A 23,637-nucleotide genomic window follows, 5' to 3' on the forward strand; every position below is an offset into this window, starting at 1 on the left:
CTGACACTACTGGTTAGTTGTGTTGAAAAATATTTGCAAGCACTAATGAAAATTTAAGAATAACTGACAGCGTAATAAAAAAACGAGACTCTACTGTTTTGGCGCTTGATTTGTCTGAAGGGTATTTTTAAAAACATGCTGATTAGTTTTCCAGAATTTTAGAATGGAAAAGCATTAGGCCATTTAGCTGACAAGCTACACTCCAGAGCCCTGGGGAATATTTCTGGTTCATGGGTTTGCAATCTTACAAGAACAAGAACTTAAAAGTTTCCAATTCATCCAAAGACTTATTTTCAACATTTGATTTGGGAAAGTCTCCCCTATTTAACACCAACTTATTGATAAAGCTGCTTACATTTTAAGAAATATTCTGCGTTCTACTGTTTTTCCCCTCTTTACATCAAGAAAGCCCTGTGAAATGCAACCAAAACAGACTTCAGGTCTATAGCACCTTGCTTAAGCTTCTCCAAGGCAGAAAATGTCCTTTAATTTCTATTCTTAAATCAAGAGCTTTGCATACAGCATCTCTTAGTGCCACCTTCTTTTCAGAACCTGTGTTCTTCTAAAGTAAGACTGGACACAGTTCAAACTTCATGCCTTGTCTTGTTCTCTTTTGGGTCCTCCTTATCCTCTTTATACAATACAGCATGTAGTTGAAATAAAACATAAGCCACTTGGAGACACTAGTACCCAATTTATTCTACAAGCACAAAGCAATTGTATCACTTGTATCAATGTTAGAATTATCTCACCATCTTTAAAATGCATTACCACAGCCCACGACCGAACAACAGGTATACTGATTCTCACCTAATACCTGAGGCATCTTTAAGAAATATAGCACATCAACATGAAAGTCAATACCACAATACAATCAATAATACTGTAATACTGTTAAATACCTTTTTTTTTTTGTTTTTTTAAACACACAACTTCTGTTAGGCACCTAAATCTTGAAAGCTCCCTTCCTTCCTTACTGATTTTTATCTCAGCAGTGAATTATTTCACTTGCCAAGAATCATGCTACACTTGAAAACTCTTCCCCTGAGGACAGAAACAAGATTATTTCACCAAGAAATATAATTAAATCTAGAGATATAAATTACTTAGCTTTGCTGTCTCAAGTTGTTGCTTCAGGGTTTAAACTTTGCATGTAAGAAGTTAAATCTCATCATTTCCATAGGGATCAACTTACTAAATTATCCCATGTTGTAAATATCAATCTTTCATCTCACCTGTTTTTTAAACTGTTGGCATTCCTCAGGTGTAAGTGTGTCTGCTTTGGCAATAAGTGGAATGATATTCACTTTTTCATGCAGGCGCTTCATAAACTCTATATCCAAAGGCTTAAGTCTGAAAGACAGCATTAGAGCTTTGCAATTTATAGTCATTAAACAAGAATGTACAAATGACTTGAGATTTGTCCTGACAACTACTCTTAAGGTAATGATTTATGGGTGATAGATGCTTGAATGAAATTCCAAAGGCTACCTGCAACTGCTATAAGAAATCCCCCGGTTTGTATAATACCAGAAAAATAAGTTGTAAAGGAATATTACTAGCAGTTGTGAGACTTCTGCTAGCTGAAATTACACTATTTAAGCACGTGATAAGAATGCTCCTATGAAGATAGTAAAGCTCATGCCATTTGCTGGAAGCCAGTTCCATTTAAAGCCTGACTAGTAAGAGTTTACAGATGTGATTCCATTCAAATCTGTTCAAATACACAGTTTCAGTTTCTGAAACTCATGTTTATTTGTATGCTTCTTCCTGAGAGTGGGCTGTGAGGTCTTTTTTATACATTACATTGCTAAGACAGTAAACTCTGTGGCCTGGGTACAAATGAAGTAGAAATATCCCATCTCTAAATCACTATGGATAACAAAAAGACCATTGTGAAAGTGGATGACAATGACATGAAAACTAAAACACGCACCATATGGGTATATAAAACCATTGATGTGGATCAAAGTGGTCAACATTTCCTGCTTGCTAAAGTAAAGCCACAGAGGTTTTGATGCATTCATGCCTCAGAATTACAGCAAGTTTACTCAGGCTTAAAGGATTCGCTTAAAGGATTTAGCAAGATTATTTCTCATATAAAATAAATTAGAATTAGGAACATTAAAACCAGATTCATTTGGTACTCAAATTTAGCTGCTTCTCCAAAACATATATAAAAGAATAAAGAAAACATTATAGAACACATATTTAACTTCACTTTAACATTTTCCATCTGCCACTGAACTTCTCAGCTTTTCAACATGTTTCCATTAAATAGCTAACATGAATGCACATCTAGACTAAGAGCACCGGTCTGGCTATCCATTTGCCTTCAGATGCCTTCCCTCTCCTCGCTTCAAAAAGCTACTCCAGGGCATCACAGCTTGAAGGGCAGTTGCCAAAGCAGAATAGTTCAGAACAACAACAGTGCTCACCTCAAGGGCTGGAGTTTACAGTCGAGACTGGAGCAGGAGCCTTTACATAAAGATCCCAGAACTGCAGAAAGAGTCTACAATTCATTATGACCCCACTCACTCACCTGGGAGTCTCCTCACACCCCTTCACTCTCTCTCTCTTTATCCCCACACAAACTAAGCCATCAGTTCAGATATTTGTGGGGATACCAGCTAAAAATGGTAGGATGTGTTAAATACTAGAATCGTTTAGGTTGGAAAAGATCTTTAAGACCATTAACCTAACACTGCCAAGTCCACCACTAAACCATGTCCCTAAGAACCTCATCTGCACATCTTTTAAACACCTCCAGGGATGCTGACTTCACCACTCCCCTGGGCAGCCTGTTCCAGCCTTTCAGTGTATAAATTTTCCTAATATCCCATCTAAACCTCCCTTGGTGCAACTTGCTGCCATTTCTTCTTGTCCTGTTCATGACAATTCCAAGTATTTATTCCAGTAATCGAGAGACATTATGCAAATCTAGCTCAACTTTACACTTTTCTCCACAAACAACATGAAAGACCTGTACAAGGAACATACTTTTCCAGCTTTTACCTCACAAATTTACATGACCAAAAGTTAATTTATGTGAAGCTTTACCTCTGTTTTTCCTTATGAACAATTAGTACCTCCCACTGGTTTAGCAAGTTTTAACAGGTAACAGGGAAGTGTGGGGTGTGAAGGAAGACAAATGCATTTTGCAGAATCTGTTATTTAGCTCAGAAAATATTCACTAACACAAGAAATGGATCCTTTTCCCTTTATTGAAATGACATTTTGATTTTCCACACTAGTAAAACAGTATATGCCAAAGACTCAAGTGTTTTCATTTAAAATTAAAATGCATGTTCAGCAAAACTGACATTACAAACATGCATGTTGAACAACAACAAAATGTTCGGTTAAGTCAAGTCTATAGAAGAAAAACACTTCTCCAACTCCCAGTATTTCTTTCCAAATTTGAGAAGTCTGTCTAGTTCAAAATTATGAGAAACATTGCAAAGCTAGCTAAAGAAGCTGAGTGTAATAAGTGGACATTTTTCACTGCCTGAAGAATACTCCTCAGAATTCCTTCATTATTACCTTCAACAAGTTATACTACTTTTGTCTCATACAATACAAGAGACTGCTTATCTTCTCCTTCTGGTTTTGAAGGTATCACTTAGGAGTCTCTGACAAATTTAATCAGTTATACTACAGAGATAAAATGCTCAGGAACCAATTCCAGATATAGTCAATCAGTATCTAACACACTCTGAAAATGCAGTTCTCTCTGCCTACCACTAGATAGAAGTCTGATCAAGTTAAAAACTAAGCAGGGGTGGAACACTGCATAATAATTGGAAAAAAATCCAGAATATGTGTAGTGGAATTGTCACTAGACAAAGGATTACAGCTCAAGTGAATTAAGACATGAGTATAAAGATGCACAGAACTTCCCATCTTCAATTTATCATTGAAATTAGAAGAAGGGATGAAGAGCAGAAGGAAAAAATCCTGTTACTGGAAGCATGAACCAGTTTCTCCTTCTAAACAGGAGTGTGTGAACAAATGACATAGATGACAAACGTGTGAACACGTGTATTTTTAACTGTTCTAACACTATTTTTATTGTATGTAATTAAAGTACAATCATGTTTTCTGGTGTTCTAACTTATTACTTGTCTGGCTTGTTGACATCTGACAAGCTCAAGTAAGCTCATCTTGAAATTAAGCATGGTCCACAGGCTGTTAGAAAATCCTATTTGCAACTTTACACAACCAAGAACGACACACTTGAATATTTATCAGAGATAAGAGACAGAGAAAGGAAACATAAAATACACTCATACGAACCCATGTCCTGAAGGAGCAATGAAGTATAAACAACACTGCACTCTGTTATCTGGCATCTGACGTCTGTTCACTCGAGACTCTGCATTCAGGTAGTCCTCAAATTTACTGTCAATGTAGTCGATAACTGGCTGCCAACTGCAGAGGTTACATGAATAAAAACCTGTAAGTTATATCATTGATGTAAAAAAGTCTGTCTGTGCTAAGAAATAGGTGTACACTACTTCCCCATGGCTTTTTTTTTAATTAAGAGCATATAGCACATTTTAAGTGACCAGCTCTTCAACATAAAACCAAGTTACACAGCTCTGAAGATACAATCTGTGAGTTCACTGAAAAACCCTTTAAAACACAATTACCTTCATTTTAATAGCATTAAATAGAACACTTAAGAACAGCGGCCAAAGGAATATGCTTTAGTGGTCACATCTTGTGACAGCAATGAAGTCAGTTCTGCATGTTGCATGTGTGGACAAAGAGGCAAATGCTCCATTCACTTTAAAGGGAAAAGCTGACAACAATTCAATTGAATTATAAAGGTACTTGGAACTGCAGTAGTTAAAGTTTTCAGCTAACTGACAAGTTTAGAAGTGTTGATATTTTAACTGAAGATCAAAATTTGCATTGACAAAAAAAAAAATCACAAGGTATTATATCTCACACACACACGCAAAATACAATTCAGAATTATTGCGGGAGAACACACAAAGAATGTCTTACCAATTACTATTATCCACAGCATCTCCAAATCCTGGTGTGTCAACTATTGTAAGTAGTAACTGAACACCACCCTCTTTGATTAAAACTTTTGACTGCTCAACCTGTAAAATTGATAAGGTAAGATTAAATTTTCAACAATTTAATCACCCATCTTAAACACTGGGAAAAGCATTCAAGGAATAAAACATCTGACAAAGAATTGCTAACTTTACTGCTTCAGAGGGATACTGAGTCTGCCTTTTGCTTCTAAAATCACAATAATTTCATAATAATTATTTCCAAAAGGAAAAAAGGTCATAATTTAAATAAAGTCAGTGATAAAATAACTCTGCTAAGTATATAGGATAATAAAAAAAAATAATCTGAGATATCCAGACAGCCCCATAAACCAAGCATTATACTTGAACTTGGGTCACTTGAAAGATAATTAGGGTTTTCAGAACTAATCATCTCCCCAAGCACCTTGGATACTACACTTCTAGTCCTGCTAAGGTGCTTTAAATAATACATTTATTCTTCAGCTAATACAATGCTTTGGAAAGGAATCAGAGAGCAAGTGATGGTTTCCTGTTGAAGGTAACACAATCCAGCTGCAAACTGCTGAGCCAGGCCTCACGTGACCATAATGGATTGGGCTCCTGCGAGCCCAGGGCAGCGATGGAAACCTGGCTCGGGAGGCAGCTGCAGCAGCACCAGGCGTGACGCAAGGGCTGGGCGTGGGAACGCGTCCCTCCCGCCGTGACCACCCATCCGCAGCGCAGCCCAGTCAGCATGTCAGACAGATTGAGCACATCCTGATGCTGAAAGTTTAAGCTAAAGAGCAAATGGACTGCCGCCCCCTTCTTCCTACTAGTATCTCCATAACTATTGATGATGCCCATGTCAGGGGTACGTGCCTGAGAAAGTCCTGGGCACCACTGACACACCAGCCAGTCTGATCCATGACAGTAAGAAATTACAAACTCATGTTAGCGTGTTGGCTCCTTCCAATTGCTCAAACATTTAAGCATAGTTGTTTGGTTTTTGGTTTGTTTTTCCCCTGATATTAAGACAATTTCTATTAAAATACTATTAACACCCTTTGCTAGATACAGATTCAAGAAATCAGTCCTGTGAGCCATTCAGAGTCACATACAAGCTGGAAGACAACGATGCCACTTTACTGCTCATTGCTTAACCTTTCTTAAGCCTCCTGAACCCTAACTGGGGAAAGAAAATAAAGTTACATTTAACTAGGTGCACAACTGCATGCACATTCAGTAGTGAACTTTCAGAGAGAGTAGAAACTTGGATAATAAATCCTATCTGGATGGTCTTTTGGCCAGCTCAAGATTTGAGAGAGATTGTATCAATGCTGCTTAAGTGCTTGCACATCCCTAGTTACACGGGTGAAACAGACACACAGCCACACCTGAACATTCCTGCAAACACTTTGAAATGACTGGTTATGTGATGCAATGTAAGTCTACAAGATAAATTACCACTCTGCAGAAAGTCAAACTACATACCTCTTGCACAAGCAAAACATTGATTCCGATTCAGGAATGAATATATAGAAACACAGAGAACAGTAACTGACTGCAAAGAAAGCTCTATATTTCACTCCTGAGTATGCAGGATGCTATTTTTATCTACTCATCAGTATGGAGCCTATCTGAGCCAGATCCATCTCTTTAGCTACTAGGACTCAAACAATTAACTCAACTATACTATGGCTGTCTACAGCATGGAGTTGTCATGAACTGGTTCCTCACCCAACAGACCAAAAAACCCAAACACCACCAGTAAGGCAGCTTCACAAAACAAGAGTCCTCAACACTGGGCTATCTGGATGCCAGTCACAGCAGAAGCCAGGTTTGGGTGGACTTCAAGGCCAGCCAATTCAATTGCTTACTTGAGCAGAGTGTTGGGTTAACCCTTGCTGGATACCCACCAAAGCTACTCTATTACTCCTCTCCTCAGCTGAGTAGGGGAGAGAAAAGTAGAACAAAAAGCTTGTGGGTCAAGATAAGGACAGGGAGAGATTGCTCACCAGTTACTGTCATGGGCAAAACAGACTCGACTCAGGGGAAAAAAAATCTGTTACCAATCAAATCAGAGTAGGGTAACGAGAAATAAACTGAATCTTAAAAACAGCTTCTCCCCACCCCTCCCTTCTTTCCAGGCTTAACTTTACTCCCAATTTCTCCGCCTCCTCCACCCAGCAGTGCAGGGGGATGGGGAATGCAGTAAGTTTATCACACATTGTCTCTGCCACTCCCTCCTCAGAGAAGGACTTCTCACACCCTTCCCTTGCTCCAGCCTGGGGCCCCTCTCCCAGGAGACAGTCCTCCATGAACTTCTCCACAGGCTGCAGTTCTTCACTAACTGCTCCAGTGTGGGCCCCTTCCATGAGGTGCAGTCCTTCAGGAAAAGACTGTTCCAATGTGGGTCCCCCACAAGGTTATAAGTCCTGCCAGCAAACCTTCTCCACCCTGGGCTCCTCTCTCCATGGGTTTCACAGGTCCTACCAGGAGCCAACTCTAGCACTGGCTTCCCACAGGGTCACAGTCTCCTTTGGGCATTGTCCTGCACCAGCATGGGGTCCTGCATAGGCTGGAGGTGGATCTCTGCTCCACTGTGGACCTCCACGGGCTGCAAGGGGACAGCCGGCCTCACCATGGTCTGTACCACGGTCTGCAGGGGAACCTCTGCTCCAGCACCTGGAGCACCTCCTGCCCCTCCTTCTTCACTGACCTTGCAGCTGTTTCTCTCACACATTCTCACTCCTCTCTTCCAACTGCAGTTGTGTTGATTTTTCCCCCCCTCTCAACTATGTTATCCCAGAGGTGCTACCACCATGACTGACAGGCTCAGCCTTGGCCAGCAGCAGATCCATCTTGGAGCCAGACAGCACTGTCTCTGTCAGACACGGGGGGAAGCTCCTAGCAGCTTTTCTCACAGAAACAGCCCCTGTAGTCCCACCACTACCAAAACCTTGCCATGCAAACCCAATGCAAGCAAGCCTTACTATAAGGTTAGGAAGTTTAAAACAAAAACAAACAAACAAAACTTAAAAACCCAAAAAGCAATACCAAAACCAACACATCCACCAGCCTAAGATACCACCAAGTTACCCCTTCACTAACTGTACAACTCCCATCCTTCCAGAAGTGTCCAGTCCAAAGCCATGAGAACGTAGGAATACACACAGTGCTTTAAAAACTTAGTTTAATTGTGGTGAATGCATTTTTCCCCCCTTAAGAGTTCTATGGAGAAATTTTCTTGCACACCATCAGTGCCAGAACTCAAGAGAGTAATCCCCAGCCACACAGTCAACTCAGCCAAGAGTTTACTACTCACAAGCTTCAGTACACAGGAGATTAACTTCTGATTCCTCACATTCTTTTTGCTATCTTGCACACAGCGGCCACAGAACCCTCCTATAACCAAGCTCTCTTGGAAGTATAAGAAACCCGTAGCACATCCAAAGTACTAGAAATGATAATGTTACTGTACTCTTGCCAAGTGCTACAAGGTATCAGCTTTATTCTCCAGCACAAAAATTCCCAGCAAGAACATTTAAATTATTAAGCACTCACAGCGGAATGCTTTTACAAAAGAAGCGATTAATAAAACATTATCTTGAACCCGTGTTTATAACAAAGGAAAAGGAAGGTCAGAAGATCCTCAAGACATGTCACGCCAAACATTTTTCCTGATTCTGTATGCTTGTAGAATCTAAGTGTGGCTGAATTTATACAGTCACCTTCTATCAAATGGCCTGTGGTAAATGAATCACTGCAGACAGTTCTGATACCTTACTGGAAGGTAAGGATTCAAGTTTATTCTTACTTTTCATAAAGTCATGTAGGTATCTTGCTATCAGGTCAGGGTTTTCAAAAACCTACAGAATAAGAAACATGAGTTGATCAAACTAAATGTCCTCTGCTCCTGTTGTGGGAAATCAGACCATATCCACCATACATTGTAAGCTGTAGAAACGGTAGTTGAAAAAACTGCCATAAAGCCTCTGTAAAGCTGCATTTTTCTAACTTAAGGGGATGTGTCCATACATGGTCAAAGGCACAGAAGGCAGCAACATCTGGAACAGATCCAGAAAAATCCCTGTAAACTAGTGTCATTCACAGTTAAGCATCCAACTGCATCCTATCATCTGATTTACAAGTATTCCCAATGGATTCAGGGAAAGCATTAGTTCAAGTCTTGGAATTTAAAGCTTTTGATTAAATGTCTCCTCCAAATGGCCATTTTCCCATGCACTCCAGTCAGCTGGGTCACACAGGGCTCCTTGGCAGTCACTTCGCTGCATTCATGTCGTGATGCTCGTCACAGCTTGACTACTTGTAAAGAATTAAACAAGCCCTTACCAAACTCCATTTAAGAGAGTCAAATAATGACCAGAGAAAAGAGATTTCATACTCATCTTTTTCTGAGGAAGCTCCTTTGAGTTCATCTGACATCAAGTCACTATGAACTGTTTTTCTGCGTTTTCCATTAAATTAATACAAAGGACTTGGCCCACAAAACTTCAAACTCATTGTTTTCAAGCCCAAACCACAGTTTGTATTAATCTATGTGAGACTCTCTTATGCAATTCCTGACCAATAAATTATTCCCACCATATAAAAGTAGGCGATTACTACCACCAAGATTTTAGGATGCTCAGGGTGATCCGTCTCATCTCTACCCTGCAAAACTCTTGACATCTTCAACTTAAAAAAGCTTACTCTGGCAAAAAGCACAAACTCCATGGATCCAAACAGCAGCTCCAACTGTTAATTCTTCAGTTTCATATTTGACTGGAATCACGTCTACATCATATGCATAGTTTCTAGCACACATAATTTTCAAGGTTGTAGGTAGAAATAGTTTTAGTCTCAGACACTGACACAGAAATAAGACAGTTTCAGTTTCCTTTTTAAAGTGCTACACTTACTAACTTATCATTCATCACCAGAAGTAATTGAAATCAAAGCAATGCTGCACTGCAAGTATACTCAAACAAAAAAAAAGAAACAAACCACTTATTAGATAAAGTAAGCAATAGTTTCTATGAGGGAAGGTGGTCTTTAAATATATTTAATTTCAATCATATTATTTCCTAAGTCATGAGAGACCCCAATTTGCTTCTGAAAATAGTTTTGGCTAGCTTTTGCTCTTGGTCACCCTCAGGCTTTAGCCCACATGGTGGAATTAAGGACAAAAGCAACAGCTTTTGAGCCAGGGCACTGATCAAGTGCTTCCCCTGCCCTTAAAGTTTACATGCCTTAAAAATAAGCATTTAAGTGAAGCTTCCTGAAAAGTATGGGGGCTTTTCTTTAACCAGCAAATCAATAAAAATCAAACCATCTCTGATGAACTCAAATGGTCAGGATGAACAGACCATCTAATCTTGCCACCTAACCGATGAAAGTACTTAACTCAGATTCCAAAAGCTACACCACACACACAGAGTTTTAATTTCATTTTTCTTACACTGATCCACCTTTAGCCAGAGTTGGAAGGAGTTATCTTTGAAAGATGTCTTGGTGTTTATTTGTGGTTTTTGTTGGTTGGGTTTTTTTGCTTGTTTGGTTTCTGGTTTTTTGTTAGGGTTTTTTGTGTGTGTTTTGGTTTAGTTTTTGTTTGTTTGTTAGTTTGTGTGTAAATTTTACATATGATTTCTCCCAATTTAAATAAAGATCTTCTAATGACAGAGGATCCAATCCATGATTATTTAAATTGTAATTTAATGAAAATAGCCTGAATTGGTTTAGTTTCAGCTAAACCAGTGTGTGATTAACAGTAATGAAATCACGCTAAGTCTCTCTTTAAATAAAAATGAAGTCACCCTTCTACTTCGTTTTCTAACATTCACTGATTAATAAGTACAGTATATCAGACCTTAACTATTTGCACACCTTTTCCATCTGACTTCACATGTCTTTGAAATAGGTACATAAATTCAACCCTTTCAATTCAAATAACGGGCTAATGCCCCACTAACAATATTTAAGTCTACTTTGTCAGAGTCACTTTGGTTTTACATTCAACTGATAAAATATCCTAATAGAATGACCAAGGCTTAGAGGAATTTACCTACATTGTTAATCAAACTCAGCATGTTAAAAATCTTTCTTTCAAATTAAAAAAAAAATATTTATCCTGCAATAAATGCATTTAAAGACTTTGATGGTGAGCTAACTGACAAGCAATGTCATTCACCTTCTTAGTACGAGCATAACTAACTTTTTCCTGGTCCTCTGTTAATTATTCAGTGTTCTGAGATTAGATTAGAAAAATCCTTACCCAAAACCTCTAACAAAAACAAATCAAAACTGCCACAAAACACCAAGGTCAGTGGATCATAGCACTGGAGCACAGTTATTTGACCTCATTGAATAAAATAAAGCATCCAATTTTACAGCTTCTGCTTGGCACCTTGTATAATCCTCCTAACTCAGCACAAGGCTTAATCACTTCGACAACTCTATACTTGCACAGTCACTTCAGCCACAGCTGAAGTGGTCTGAGATTTTCATATTTTGTAATACAAAAAGCATGCTCCTTTTCTTGAGAGAAAATATAATTTCTCAGTAGGAAATTGTAACACAAATCAAATGGATCAAGTTCAGTTTTTCAGTCTGGCTAAATATTTCAGTTGTATCAGGTACTTGAAGGAACATCTTCTCTGCCTATATAAGTCTAGTGCTTAAAATCAGCCAGGTTCACCCTGGTCCCAGATATGTTTCAGAATAATTGACAACAGGCGGGGGGAGTAGTACGACAAAGGATACAGGTTGCAGAAGACTGTTGGATACTTTTAAACATTATGTCCTTGCACTTATGTAAAATCCTCTAATATCCAGCATCTCAAACCCTGCCATAGGGGCTTTAGTACACATCTACTGTTGCTACAGATGTACTCAATACTTTAATTGATAAAAAACCATTCCATTTCTAAGCACGACTGCACCCATGTGATGTTTCCAAAGTACATGTAGCACACAAAGTACTTCACTTCAGGGTTCCCACACTTCAACAGGCTACAAGCTCCATAACCTGAAAGTTTTGTGTAGCTAAGCTATCCTGAAAGACATACAGAATATTTCTTAGTGGCTCAAATCCTGGCTAAATTTATTTGAAATACAGGTGCTTATGTGACAACCGTATCCCCTTACATTACTAAATTGCAAGTTACATCCTTCAAGTTGCAGGTTTTTTACCCAGACATACCTGTACAGTCTTTTTAATTCTGTGAGAAGGACCTGGATACTCTGGGGAATACAATTCTGTTAAGAATAATGAGTTGATTAATGTTGATTTTCCCAGTCCAGATTCACCTAGAAGAAAACAGAACAGTTTCAGTAAAACCACAGGTATCACACAGAGTATATACATTTAGATCTGTAGTTCATTACTCTTGAAACATACTACCTGAAAACACTTACTGCACTCTCGGCCTTTAAGAATCTAATCTTTTCCAACTTCAAGGAAAACCTTGCAAATGAAAGTGTCACTGCTGGATTCTATAGACGTTCATTTTTCTGATCCTATTAAGTACTGAACACACTTAGCACTTGTCCATCACTCCCATTACAAGACACAAAGATCAGATTGCCACATGTTGAAGTTTATAAACAGTATGTCTTCCTAGTATTAACTTCCTATCACGATGCCAAAGCAGACTAACCCATCTCCTTTATTTCAACTATTATTTGAAGGTCTTCTTGCCAGGGGCGGGGGGGGACAAAACCCAACAAAATGCAGTTCCAGAACTCTGTGGTTTGCCTGGGAATTTTGTTGTTCATTGGGCATGGAAGGGGGGTTGCATTTTGTTTGGGTTTATTTTGGTAATTTGTTCACGAGCAACAATAAGTCAGCCCTGCTAAAGCATCTGGAAACACCACTGCCATGGCAATCCGAGCAAATACAGTTACAATTCCCATAGCAAAAATTACCCCTATTGCCAGTTCTACAGAGACAGGAGCAAGAATTTCAGATCAACTGCTTATTAGAGTATTTTAAAAGGCAAGTCTTTTCCTCAGTTTTCTATTGTAAAGAAACTACTTCAACTGGACAATTCACACTATGAAAAAAGGAAACCAAAGTGATACTTTCTATTTAAGTTTTCATATGCAGTGCTGTTAGTACATTGACCTAAACAGGAACAGTCACATAGAAATTCGCTCTTAAAGTAATGAATTTAGGTGCAAAGTGTTGGTGACATACTCTTACCAGGTGAGAAGAATGAGATGCTCTGCCCCCATGCTTTGAAAACAACAAAAAACAAAAACTAACCCACTAATCCTCCCCATGCCTAAACGAATACTGGTTGATTTAAAGACCAAAACTCAAAGTTTCACAACTTGCCTTGAGGTGCATGTCCTGGATTAATGCAAACAATTGAGAGTTACAAAAAGTCGTTAGGAACCTCAGCAGACAAGACCTTGTCTCCACTGTAATAGCCAGCTCGATTTCATACACAAGCTGGCTTACGCACATCAGCCGTCTCGGTTACAGCGGTGTAGCTCAAAGCCTCTGCAGCACCGAGTGGTGCAATCTGATTAGCGATACCGTAAAGGGATTAGCAGCTGATAAAACATTGCAACCAGAGCTCCCGCAGGCTGCCTACGCTATTAGTAGCGTTCATTCTCCAAAGCCCGGCCTGCCCGACAGATGAGCTGCCCCGTGCTGCAGGCAGAGGGGCTGCGGCAGCCAAGGAACAAGGAGAGTGATATTCCCATCATAACCTCCAGACAGCAGTGCTAGGAATGCAACCCCCAACACAACAGCTGTGTGTGAACCAGAAGGGACAGGCTTGCCAACAAGCATTTCGTCACTACCGCTGCAGATTTTGCCTTTCTCTGCGGTCAGATGCATCAGACATTTCAGAACTAGGCGGTAAATACAGTGCATAAAAGCGCCTGACTGTAAGGGACTCATGTTCTACTTTAGGGCTGAGTCGGCTGCAGCTGAGAGGCTTCCCTGCCAAATTTGCAACAGAAAGGAGCTTCTGAAAAGCACAGCTTTTCAGCCTCATAGCTGCAGCTGGTTTAAAGCTTAACCTATGTCACCATCTCACAACTCTGCTCAACATGCACGTATCATTCCAGTTAACTGAAGAGTTTTCTATCCACCCTACTGAACCCCTCAAGAGGAAGGCCCAGATTTTGCAATATGCAATTTATATCCCTTCAGTAAACGTAGCGTTTTTTACCATAATCTTGCAAAAGGCTCTCTACCGCACTAATGAAAAATTATTTCTGTAGCAGATTCTACTTCTATGTACAAAAGGGATCGTTGCTGCTTCTCCCTTTCATTAGGGTTATTGCTGGTCTTAATATGCTGCAGAACTTGAAGTGGAAAACACGAGAAACACCACTTCTCCCAAAAATCACAGTGCTTGTCAAGTTGCCATTGAAATGCAACATATGGAAATAAGATTTTCAGCTTTGAAAGAATGTGATGGAGAACCAGCAGGTCTGCCTAAAGGATTCCTGCAGCTGTGGCACTCCATACCAAGTAGCTCCTGAACTGCTGAAGCATTAAGCCCTGATAGATTTTAGGTTTGTTCCCTGCCTCACCCCCTTACAGCGGCAAGGATCAGAAAGTAGTTTTGAGCTGAAATTAGTGGTAAGACAAGAATACTAAGGATATCTGTGCATCACCTTGTTCGCAAAGGTGTCCAGCCTCCTAGGTACTCACACCCACGCTAACTTTAATCAGCCAGTGCAGACTGTAACAATTAAACTGCTTAACTGCTACCAGTAATTGAGGTCTTAGATGTAAAGGTGTGCATCAATACACCAATCATCAATGCAGTTGTCTTAGACCATGTAACAGTCAACACCTATGATGGTAGTGAAAGGGTATAATATCAAATAAAACAATTACACTGAAACTGTAGGTAAAACCATCACTGGAACATTCAGTCCTGCACTATCGGGAGTCAGGGTGCTTCCACTGTAATCAAACAGAAACGTCTCTACAGGGAAAGCAGAATTAGAGAAATCAAGTGTATCTGAACAATTCCAGTAGCCTTTTTGGACACATTACAATATTCTGATCTTTGCTAGAAATATAGTAAGGAAAAAAAAAAAAAAAAACAAACCACACCACCAAAAATAACGCATGGACCAAACAAAACCCTTTGTTCTTCCCATAAAGAACCCTGCTCAACTCAAATTCATCTGAAAGTATTCCCTACTGGAAAGACTGGGAAGGCAGCTTCCAAGGATGCAATGGGCTATTAGTATAACAAACACAAAAGAGAACAAGGAAAACAAGTGACATTTATGTTTCCTTAACATGAAAAGAGACACATCTCAAATAGAATTCATCTTCCCACTCTCAGTAAGCATGTCTAAAGAGATTTTGTCCTTTCACCATTACATGAAGTGGCATAAAATGGAATGGAATAGAACCATTCCAGCAGTAATAAACTCCAATCACTCAATGCATCATGATGCAGCTGCCTGATTTAGAGTGAGGGGTTTTTAGAAATACCCCGTGGCTCCTGTTTTCAGCATGAAATATTTTGTTTCAAAAAAGCAAAGAAAAAAATATTTTGACTTTGCAGGGTAAACCTGAATCCAAGACTTCAATTATTTTTTGGTATCCACCTACTCCTTTTACCTTGCCCTCACTTTCCCACTACATGTTTCATATACACTTCATGGTCTTCCAAACAAATATATGGTTCTTTTTCTTCAATATTTTGTGTCTCATGTTTATAGGAAATTGGTGGTTTAAAATGTCAACATTTTCTCCAGCTATTTTTCTTTTATGGTCACATTTAAATACATGGAGCTGAACACTTTTCTTGGTAGAAGTAAGCATGTAATTACTAACATACTCCTGTCAGTCTTGCAAATGACAGAATCTCTTGTCAGCCCTTAGGGGGACCAGGAGAAGTTCCAACTCTTCTCAAGCCTATGAATTTCTAAACAGCTGTACAAATATTGTAGCTTTTCTTATACACTTAGGTTAACAATTACCCATTGACAATTAGCATCTCTATACAGATGTACCACAGTACATCATTTAAAATTAACCTTGGATAGCAAAATTTCTTCTTCTATGAGCAAAGCACTGATCAAGTACATCCCTTTTTCTCACTACACAGGCATCACTAGCTGCAATATGAGAAGAGAGGGAAAAAAAACCTAACAAAAAAACCAACAAAATGACCAACCAAAACCAAACGCACATCAGGAAAAAACACAACACACCAGTACCCCAATATATTCAGCTTTTATATCTCAAACACATTTTTCAGGGTCAGAAGAGACCACTGAAAACCACTGGAATGATTTGCAAACCATGGTAAATTGTCTCCAGAATATTATTAAAGCAGATACGTACAGAGAATTAACAATTAAAAGATTGAAACAATGAAGAGCAATCCATGGGAGTCAGGGGAAAGCAGCATTCCAGAGATGAGAGAAAAAATAAGTAACTCAGTTTGTTCTTAACTGAAATACATCAGTCTTTCACCTTCATTTCCAAATCACTCCCTGTCAATGAATCAGAAATCCTCACCTGTGATAACCAGTTAGAGAATCTACCCAAGTTACAAGTGTTGAATACATGGGGTCTTTTTTCAGTTTGACTTCTATCCATCAGCTCTTGTTACAACTTTACTACTACAAAAACTTGAACTGCGAGGATCTCCTCCCTATGATAATAGAAGTGACTTGTTAAATCATATTGATGCTGCTTTTCTCACTGTTCATTGTAGTGGCACGTTGAAAATGTGGCATATTTCCAACCTCCTCCAACTTTTCAGCCTCCGCCATTCCTATTCAAATACCTACAGCAGAAATGCAGAAGCAGTTCAGTGCAACTCCGTTTCCAGCTTTTTATGTAACTCCTATTGGAGGCTGCTATTTTCTCATTCATGTATTACATTTCCTGACGATGCACCACACTACATCTTCTAGATACCACATCACTCTGAAAATCCAGGATCATTTTTCTGCTGTGATTTTCTCGTATTCTTAGGATCTTGTTTGCTAAAAATCAAAGCCTTGAACTTAGAAGCATGGCTTACATTCTTAGATTTGCAACCTCAAGTGAGAGCTCATGAGACACATCAAGTGATCAAGATCACCACCCAATAGTGAACATCCTCAGTGTGCTCTCTCTGTGTTTTATTTCCTACCTTTTCATTAAGTAGGAAAGAAAGTCCTCTTGCAGAAATCACCAGAAGTTTCTCTAGTCTTCACTAACAATTGGCCACGTACCAGTCGAACAGTATTTCATGCTCATGCCCCATGACAATCAATTGCACCACTGGGAACGTGATGGCAGGTGATACCTGTGCTCAGGAATTTGAAGATGCTTTCCCAAGCCCCAGGTGGGATTACAAGACTGCCAAGGAACAACCCAACTGCAAGGAAAACACTTTTGGTGATCGCAGCATCGTAAACTGACACTTCAGTTAAATTGCCTCGTGTATTGTCACCAAGAAGAGGACTCAGTCTCTATCGCTTTACCTATTAAATGAAAGTGGTAGGAATTGAAGATTCAGAAAGTGCATTAAGTGCTAACAGCTCTGGTGGGTGAGAGAAGGTAATCAGAATGAAGACATCCAAAAATATGTTTCTTCTCTGATGTGAGGGGGCAGAGATTTTTTTGTGCATTTGATAGCCCCAAGTTATTACAAAGAGATAAATTCAACAAAAAAATCCTGCACTTCTCCACAACTTACATACACAGAATGTTTATATCAAAGCACATTTTATTTTTAGCAGGTGAGCCATTTTTTCCGCGGATTTTTTCAATTTTCTAAATTCTAATTATTGTGACAGCTTTTGCTTAAAATACAATCCCATCAGTTTGATGTTGGTGGCTCAAAAAGGGGTAAAAGGCTTGTCAGAAGGCATAAAAATAATGCATTTCATCTTCCTTCATCCTTGTCCAATTCACAGTTTATGTGCACGACAGCACCTGCAGCTTTGATGGCACTGTCACACAGAGTTTTTTGCTTTTATACAGAAGAGAAGCTACATGGATAATCAAGGAGCCTGAACTACACCAAATGGTATGATGGAACTCTCACTGAGGGGGAATGATGCTCTGCCACGTGATTATACATGACCACAGAGTCTACAAAATGCTTTTAATTTTACTTCTGATTTTAGAAGCTTTCGTAAAGGCTAGTTCCTGCCTTCAGCACTCTACAAAATACAAACCAACATTTCAATAAACATACAAGAACACTCAAATGAAACCCATCAGGAGGAGGGGTGGGAGCAGCACCATGCTACACAGCTGCTCCCACATATCTACAGCTCCAGGTGGGATAGTGTCATGTGAAATCCTGCAAAAAGTTCAACTTTGTATGTTACTGACATTTACAAAAAGAAAGAAAACCAAAGCTGCACAACTTGAATTTGGAACATAAATTATGGAAGGAACATCTGTTAGAACCACAAAGCTGATCCTATGAAAACAGAGTGACAGGGAAGTCTACCAGCCATGAAGTCACTTTTGCCATCAGCAGATGTATCAACAGCAATAAAATTTCAGCATTCAGGACACAATAAGACAATTTCATCAGCTTTCTTAAAGAGAGCAGAATTTAAATTTGAAGTGCAATAACTGAAGTCAGACTCTTGGCATATCATTCTTGTCACAGATGTCATTTAAACAATTCAGAAAAGCCATTAAAAGCAGGGAAGAGAAGTACTTCAGAAGATTGTAACAAATTCTAGGTAGCATTTTCCAAGTAATATTATTTCCCCTCAAAGCAGAGGCAGTTCTAGCTGTCTACAGCTGACAGATTAACATGGCCACGAAACAATGTCTTAACTCCACAGGTGAGATTTTGGCTGCTGCCAAGAGAAATGGTCCCCAACTCCCAACCCACCACTTGCGCTAGAATTCATAATGCGGCATGATGAGGCAAGAAGTGATCCAGGAAACCAGGGCATGAGGTGCTTGAGAATGGGAAAATGAGGGAAAATAGACACCGGACAGATGAGGAAGTCAAATCCACAGGTTTCCAATAAGAGGAAAGGGTAAATGCAAAAAATCTGCATTTAAAACCAGGCTTCTTCTCTGCAGGAAAACAACCACCAACAACTCACAAGAATTTGTGGCACTTCACAAAGAAAGTCACATTTATTTTAATTATGTATACAGAGTTTACTCTTGATAAACAGCATATCTGCAAAGCAGCCATTTAAAATAGGATATCTTACTTAATCCAACATGAGGCAAAGCAAGCAAGTTGCCAGCATTTAAAGAAAAAAAGCTCTAGTCTAGTAAAACCAAGGAACGAAAATCACAACTTTCTCCTCGTTTTTAGTTCTCCAACATGTCTGCAGATGAAAAAATACCCCACAGCATTAGTCCACCAATATCTAGGACCAACAACAGCTGAAATGTGACAACCTGGGATACAGCATCCAAACTTGCATGGAATTACAGGTATGCAATTAGCGGCTGCAGCCCAGGCTTGCCAAAGCTTACCTCACTTTGTTTTCTGCATTAGTTAAAAGCAAACTCTTATATCTGATCGAGCTGTAGTCATACTGTAATGCGGCTTCAGAGACATTACAAGCAACAAGAAGTTGTCAAAACTGACCTACATAGAAAATCTGAATGCACAAGCTATCCGTGAAAGAACTGGGTTAAGGGATTCAATGGGAAATGACAGAAGCTGCAGAGCTCCAGGACAACAAATCTCCTGTGGTTAAACCCCATAACCAGCATGGACCTTGTATTTTTACAGGCTTTAAGCAAGGCAAAGCTTTAGAAAAGCCTTCCCAAGTGCAGAAAAAAAACCCAAACATATTTCTTCAAAACGAAAAAGGAACAAACACTGTTGTGAAAGATGCTAAAGGAGGGTGCTCCTAAAAAAATATATAACTGAGACCACCACTGCTTGGTCTGTAAGATTTATCTGTCCAGAGAAAGCTGCAGAGCTGGACCTGCTCTCTGGAGAAAAAGTGACAAATATAATTGATTAAATTCCCCAATTACCTTAATTAAAATAAAGAGAGAGAGAGAGAAAGAAGACAGGAACATGAAATTTGTTACCTATGTATTACTACAGACAACAAATTGTACATGTTTTCTAGTACATATTTTTTAACATTTTGCTGACTTGCAATTGAAAGGTATATTAACCAACACATCACGGATTATTAGTCACAGTAGGATCTTTCATTACTTGGGCAGAAATAACACCCACACAGCTATCTACATGCTGATGAGAAAACAAAAGTGTGATTGGGCTTCCTTAATCTTTAAGACTAAAATACTTAGTACAGATACAGGGTCAACACCTTAAAGACAGTACAGCTTGCATTACTCACGTTATACTTAAGAACAAGTAGTATTGTAACTACTCAACCAAAAGGAGAGAAAGGTGAAGGACATTAAGCAGGATATTAGCCAAAAACAACCAAACCAAACAAACAACAACAAACCAACAACTGATACATCTAAGGCATGAGTATCACAGAAAATCTCAAAAGTACAAAAAAGAAAATTATTTTTGTACATGGAAACTAATGAGTCTCTACATAACTCTACAGAGAGCACCTAGATTGACTTACTCAACACTGCATGACCTCTTCCCTTGAAAATTTATGCTTTAACTCAATAAAACCTACTGGAAGCGAGTGTTGAACACTCTCAAAATATCCCAGGTGGGACATTCTGCTATTAAACCAGTGCAAAAAAATCTGTTAGAGGACTGAACTCAGAAGATTTCAAACACTAGTCAAAATTTCTTTCAACACCTTATACCTTACCTCTTCATGCCTTCTCTCCATAATGTCTTTGGAAGCACTTGTTATTTCAGGCAGCACAAAGGAAACTTTGTTAGGATGAGACACTTCACTGGCAAAAGTGTCAAGAGAAACTTGTAGATATCTTGACAGAATTCTGCAGATTTACCCCGCTGATATTATTTTGGGCCAATAAGGAATGAAAAGTTAGGCCAATGCCATCTGCAAGTTAGCATAATTCTGCTTCTCAATATTTGGTCTAGTGTTAGTCAAACAAGGAACAAAAAGGATCATGAGATGTGCTCTGCTGGATACGCTGCTGCCACTTCTCGGCAACCTTGGCAAAATGCACAAATTTGATACCTCAATTACATAAGGGTGGTTACACGCTTTTGTTTCCATGAGACAGATTCTACCGTAATCTCAAAAATGGGTATTTTATCTCTAACAAAGGCTGACATAGGTTGGAATTATCTTGTGTTGCCAAGACTACCTACTTTTTAAGATGGTGAGAAGAACCATTCTGCTCAAGTGCTAAGCCACTGCTTCCAAACTGCTGCAACCAGTATTTAGTTTTCTAGCAGTTACTTATTGGGAAACTGAGCTGCTTTTGTAGCCAACAACAGAAGTATATATTTACAAAGCTGAAAGGAAAATTGATAGGTCTGATGATAAGGTGAAATCCTAAGACCTGTTCAGTGAGCTTGCTGTATCGCAGCAGATGAGTGTGAAGGACAGACATGGCAGGTGGACCAGGGCTCCTTCTGGAGCTCCTGCCAGCTCGGGAGGACACAGCCCGGAGCCAAGAACGCAGGACCGGGTAAGTCACAGGCTTGTCCTTTACAGAAGGTAAGGATGATATAACAACAACTACAGGCAAAAGAAATTAAAAAAATAATTCTTGAAATATTCTCTCACATAAACTCTTAAATCATTCAGTCAAAAGCAATGTGAGAAAAAAAATACTGACTTGGTAAGTTAGCGAAAATCTGACATCCTCTTTTTTCTCTCAACATCTGCTGAGTGGTCAGCTATTCATTTCTGCTATGCCTGGCACTGATGTAGCAGAAAAGTGGTGAATAAATACTTGTCAATACTCAGTTTCCTCTAAATTAGCAGCTCTGCATATATTCTGCTTTTTTGTCAGCACTGTATACCTCCAAGACCTACAAAAATAAAGAAATCTTACAATTTCTCCTCCAGTACAGTGTAATGGTATCCCTTTAAATTAGTCTCTTTAATACGAAATGTCATAAAATCTCGCCTCATCTCCTACTTCAATATTTATGTTCCTCTAAGGCTCTGGTTTACCTTGAATTTTAAAGCTGCTTCCTTTTGTAGTGTTAGTAGCACATAAAATATTCTAGTAATTTCTACATTCCATACATTAGAATATGAGGATTCCACCTTTGCAGTACTATGGATTTTCATTTTATCTGAACTTCAAAATCTGAATTGAAAGAGTCTCATGTTACTCTCCCACAGCAAAAAGTGCTTCCCACTCCCCACGTTCCATCTTTAAGAACTTGAGTAGCTGTCAGACTCCTATTCAAGTTTGTGTTGAAAGTGGTACATAATAGACTTGTTCATACTGAAATAATAATTCTACTAATAAGACTACAAAAAAATATGAAAAGCTTCAGTGATGCATGGATATCCAAACAGGATACATCTAATTAACACGTATTGTTTTATTTACAATTTAACATACATGAAACCTCCCAATTTAATAATAATTTTCATTTGAAAAATACATACAGACATACCCCACAAATGTTTCATTTGAAACACACATCCTAAACAATTGATTTAAAGCCAAGGCTGTATGTTTGCTAAATGATGTGTCATTTCCAAAACTTTAAGTTGTTCTTTTAAGCCAAGGAACAAAGACTTTCCTTCATCCCAGACCACATTGGGCAGCTGCAACAACCAGGGCTTCAAAGAACAGTCAACTCAAAAAGCATCTCGTCGAAGTGTAGAGTTATGCGTCCATTAACATCAGCTGATATGATGCATGACTTCAGCAGAGCGGTGCCATACATTGTGCTCTTCCTCTGAGCTCTCAAAAATTACAGACACATACAGAATCCACAAACAACTTTTAAACATAGGAATATTTTTCATTTAGATCCTACAAGACTGACTTGTGCACAGCTTCATTTAGTACTCTTAGTATGAAGGCACCCAGAGGATAAGCTGCTCCTCCAACTATATAAGTCTTAAGGAAAGGTATCTCGGACATAAACATATTAATAGATCCTTCATTACAAACACCACAATATAGCCAACAGTAACAAAGTGGAAGATTTTTAGCCAAAAGCAAGCATTATTTTAGTGCAACCAAGGCTAATTTTGACAAGTGGCTGAAACAAATGCCTAATCACTGTCATATCAACGAGTACTGTCACCAAAAAAACAAGAAATCCCAGCCTCCATGCCACCCCCTCTTTGTGCTGACACAAGATTTTTCTTTTGCCATGCCACAAATGGACTGAAGACTAACCTTCCTTGCAGCTCCAGAAAACTGTCCAGCTGGATTTGCACACTAATCCAATTTGGGCCAAGCGCTATTAGTTCTTTCAGCAGCAGGACAGACTTACGCCAGGTTAAAAACTGAACTTCAGTCTAGAGGAACAGCTGTTATTGCTGGACCACAGTTTTTCCTAATTAAACCAAAACAACACTTCATAAATGCCACTGAAGCTAGTAAGCCTCTTCAAGTACTTAAAAATGACGGAGAATAATTTCCACACTCCTATTTACACAAGTGACACCCTCTACATCAACCAAACTTCCCCATTCAAGTATCTTCAAAAGGTTGCCTGTTATATTAAGAAACAGTATGAAAAGGGAATTTTAGAAACTATAAAAAACAGAAGAAACATTTTAAAAAAGC

The 23,637-nt window shown here is 39.0% G+C and overlaps 1 protein-coding gene across 2 annotated transcripts in view; it reads right to left on the reverse strand.

Moving 5' to 3' along the window:
- The window catches only part of SEPTIN7 (septin 7), a 63,119-nt gene that overhangs the window by 15,469 nt on the left and 24,013 nt on the right, over positions 1-23,637 (reverse strand). For both annotated transcript variants that reach the window (XM_080339907.1, XM_080339906.1), the window contains exons 2-5: positions 12,232-12,338; positions 5,014-5,114; positions 4,297-4,431; positions 1,236-1,353 (exon numbers count right to left, since the gene is read on the reverse strand). In XM_080339907.1, the coding sequence (XP_080196033.1) occupies positions 1,236-1,353; positions 4,297-4,431; positions 5,014-5,114; positions 12,232-12,338 (461 nt within the window). The remainder of the gene's footprint in view (positions 1-1,235; positions 1,354-4,296; positions 4,432-5,013; positions 5,115-12,231; positions 12,339-23,637) is intronic.

This window comes from Nesoenas mayeri, assembly GCF_963082525.1.
Source record: "Nesoenas mayeri genome assembly, chromosome: 2".
NCBI lineage: Eukaryota > Metazoa > Chordata > Aves > Columbiformes > Columbidae > Nesoenas > Nesoenas mayeri.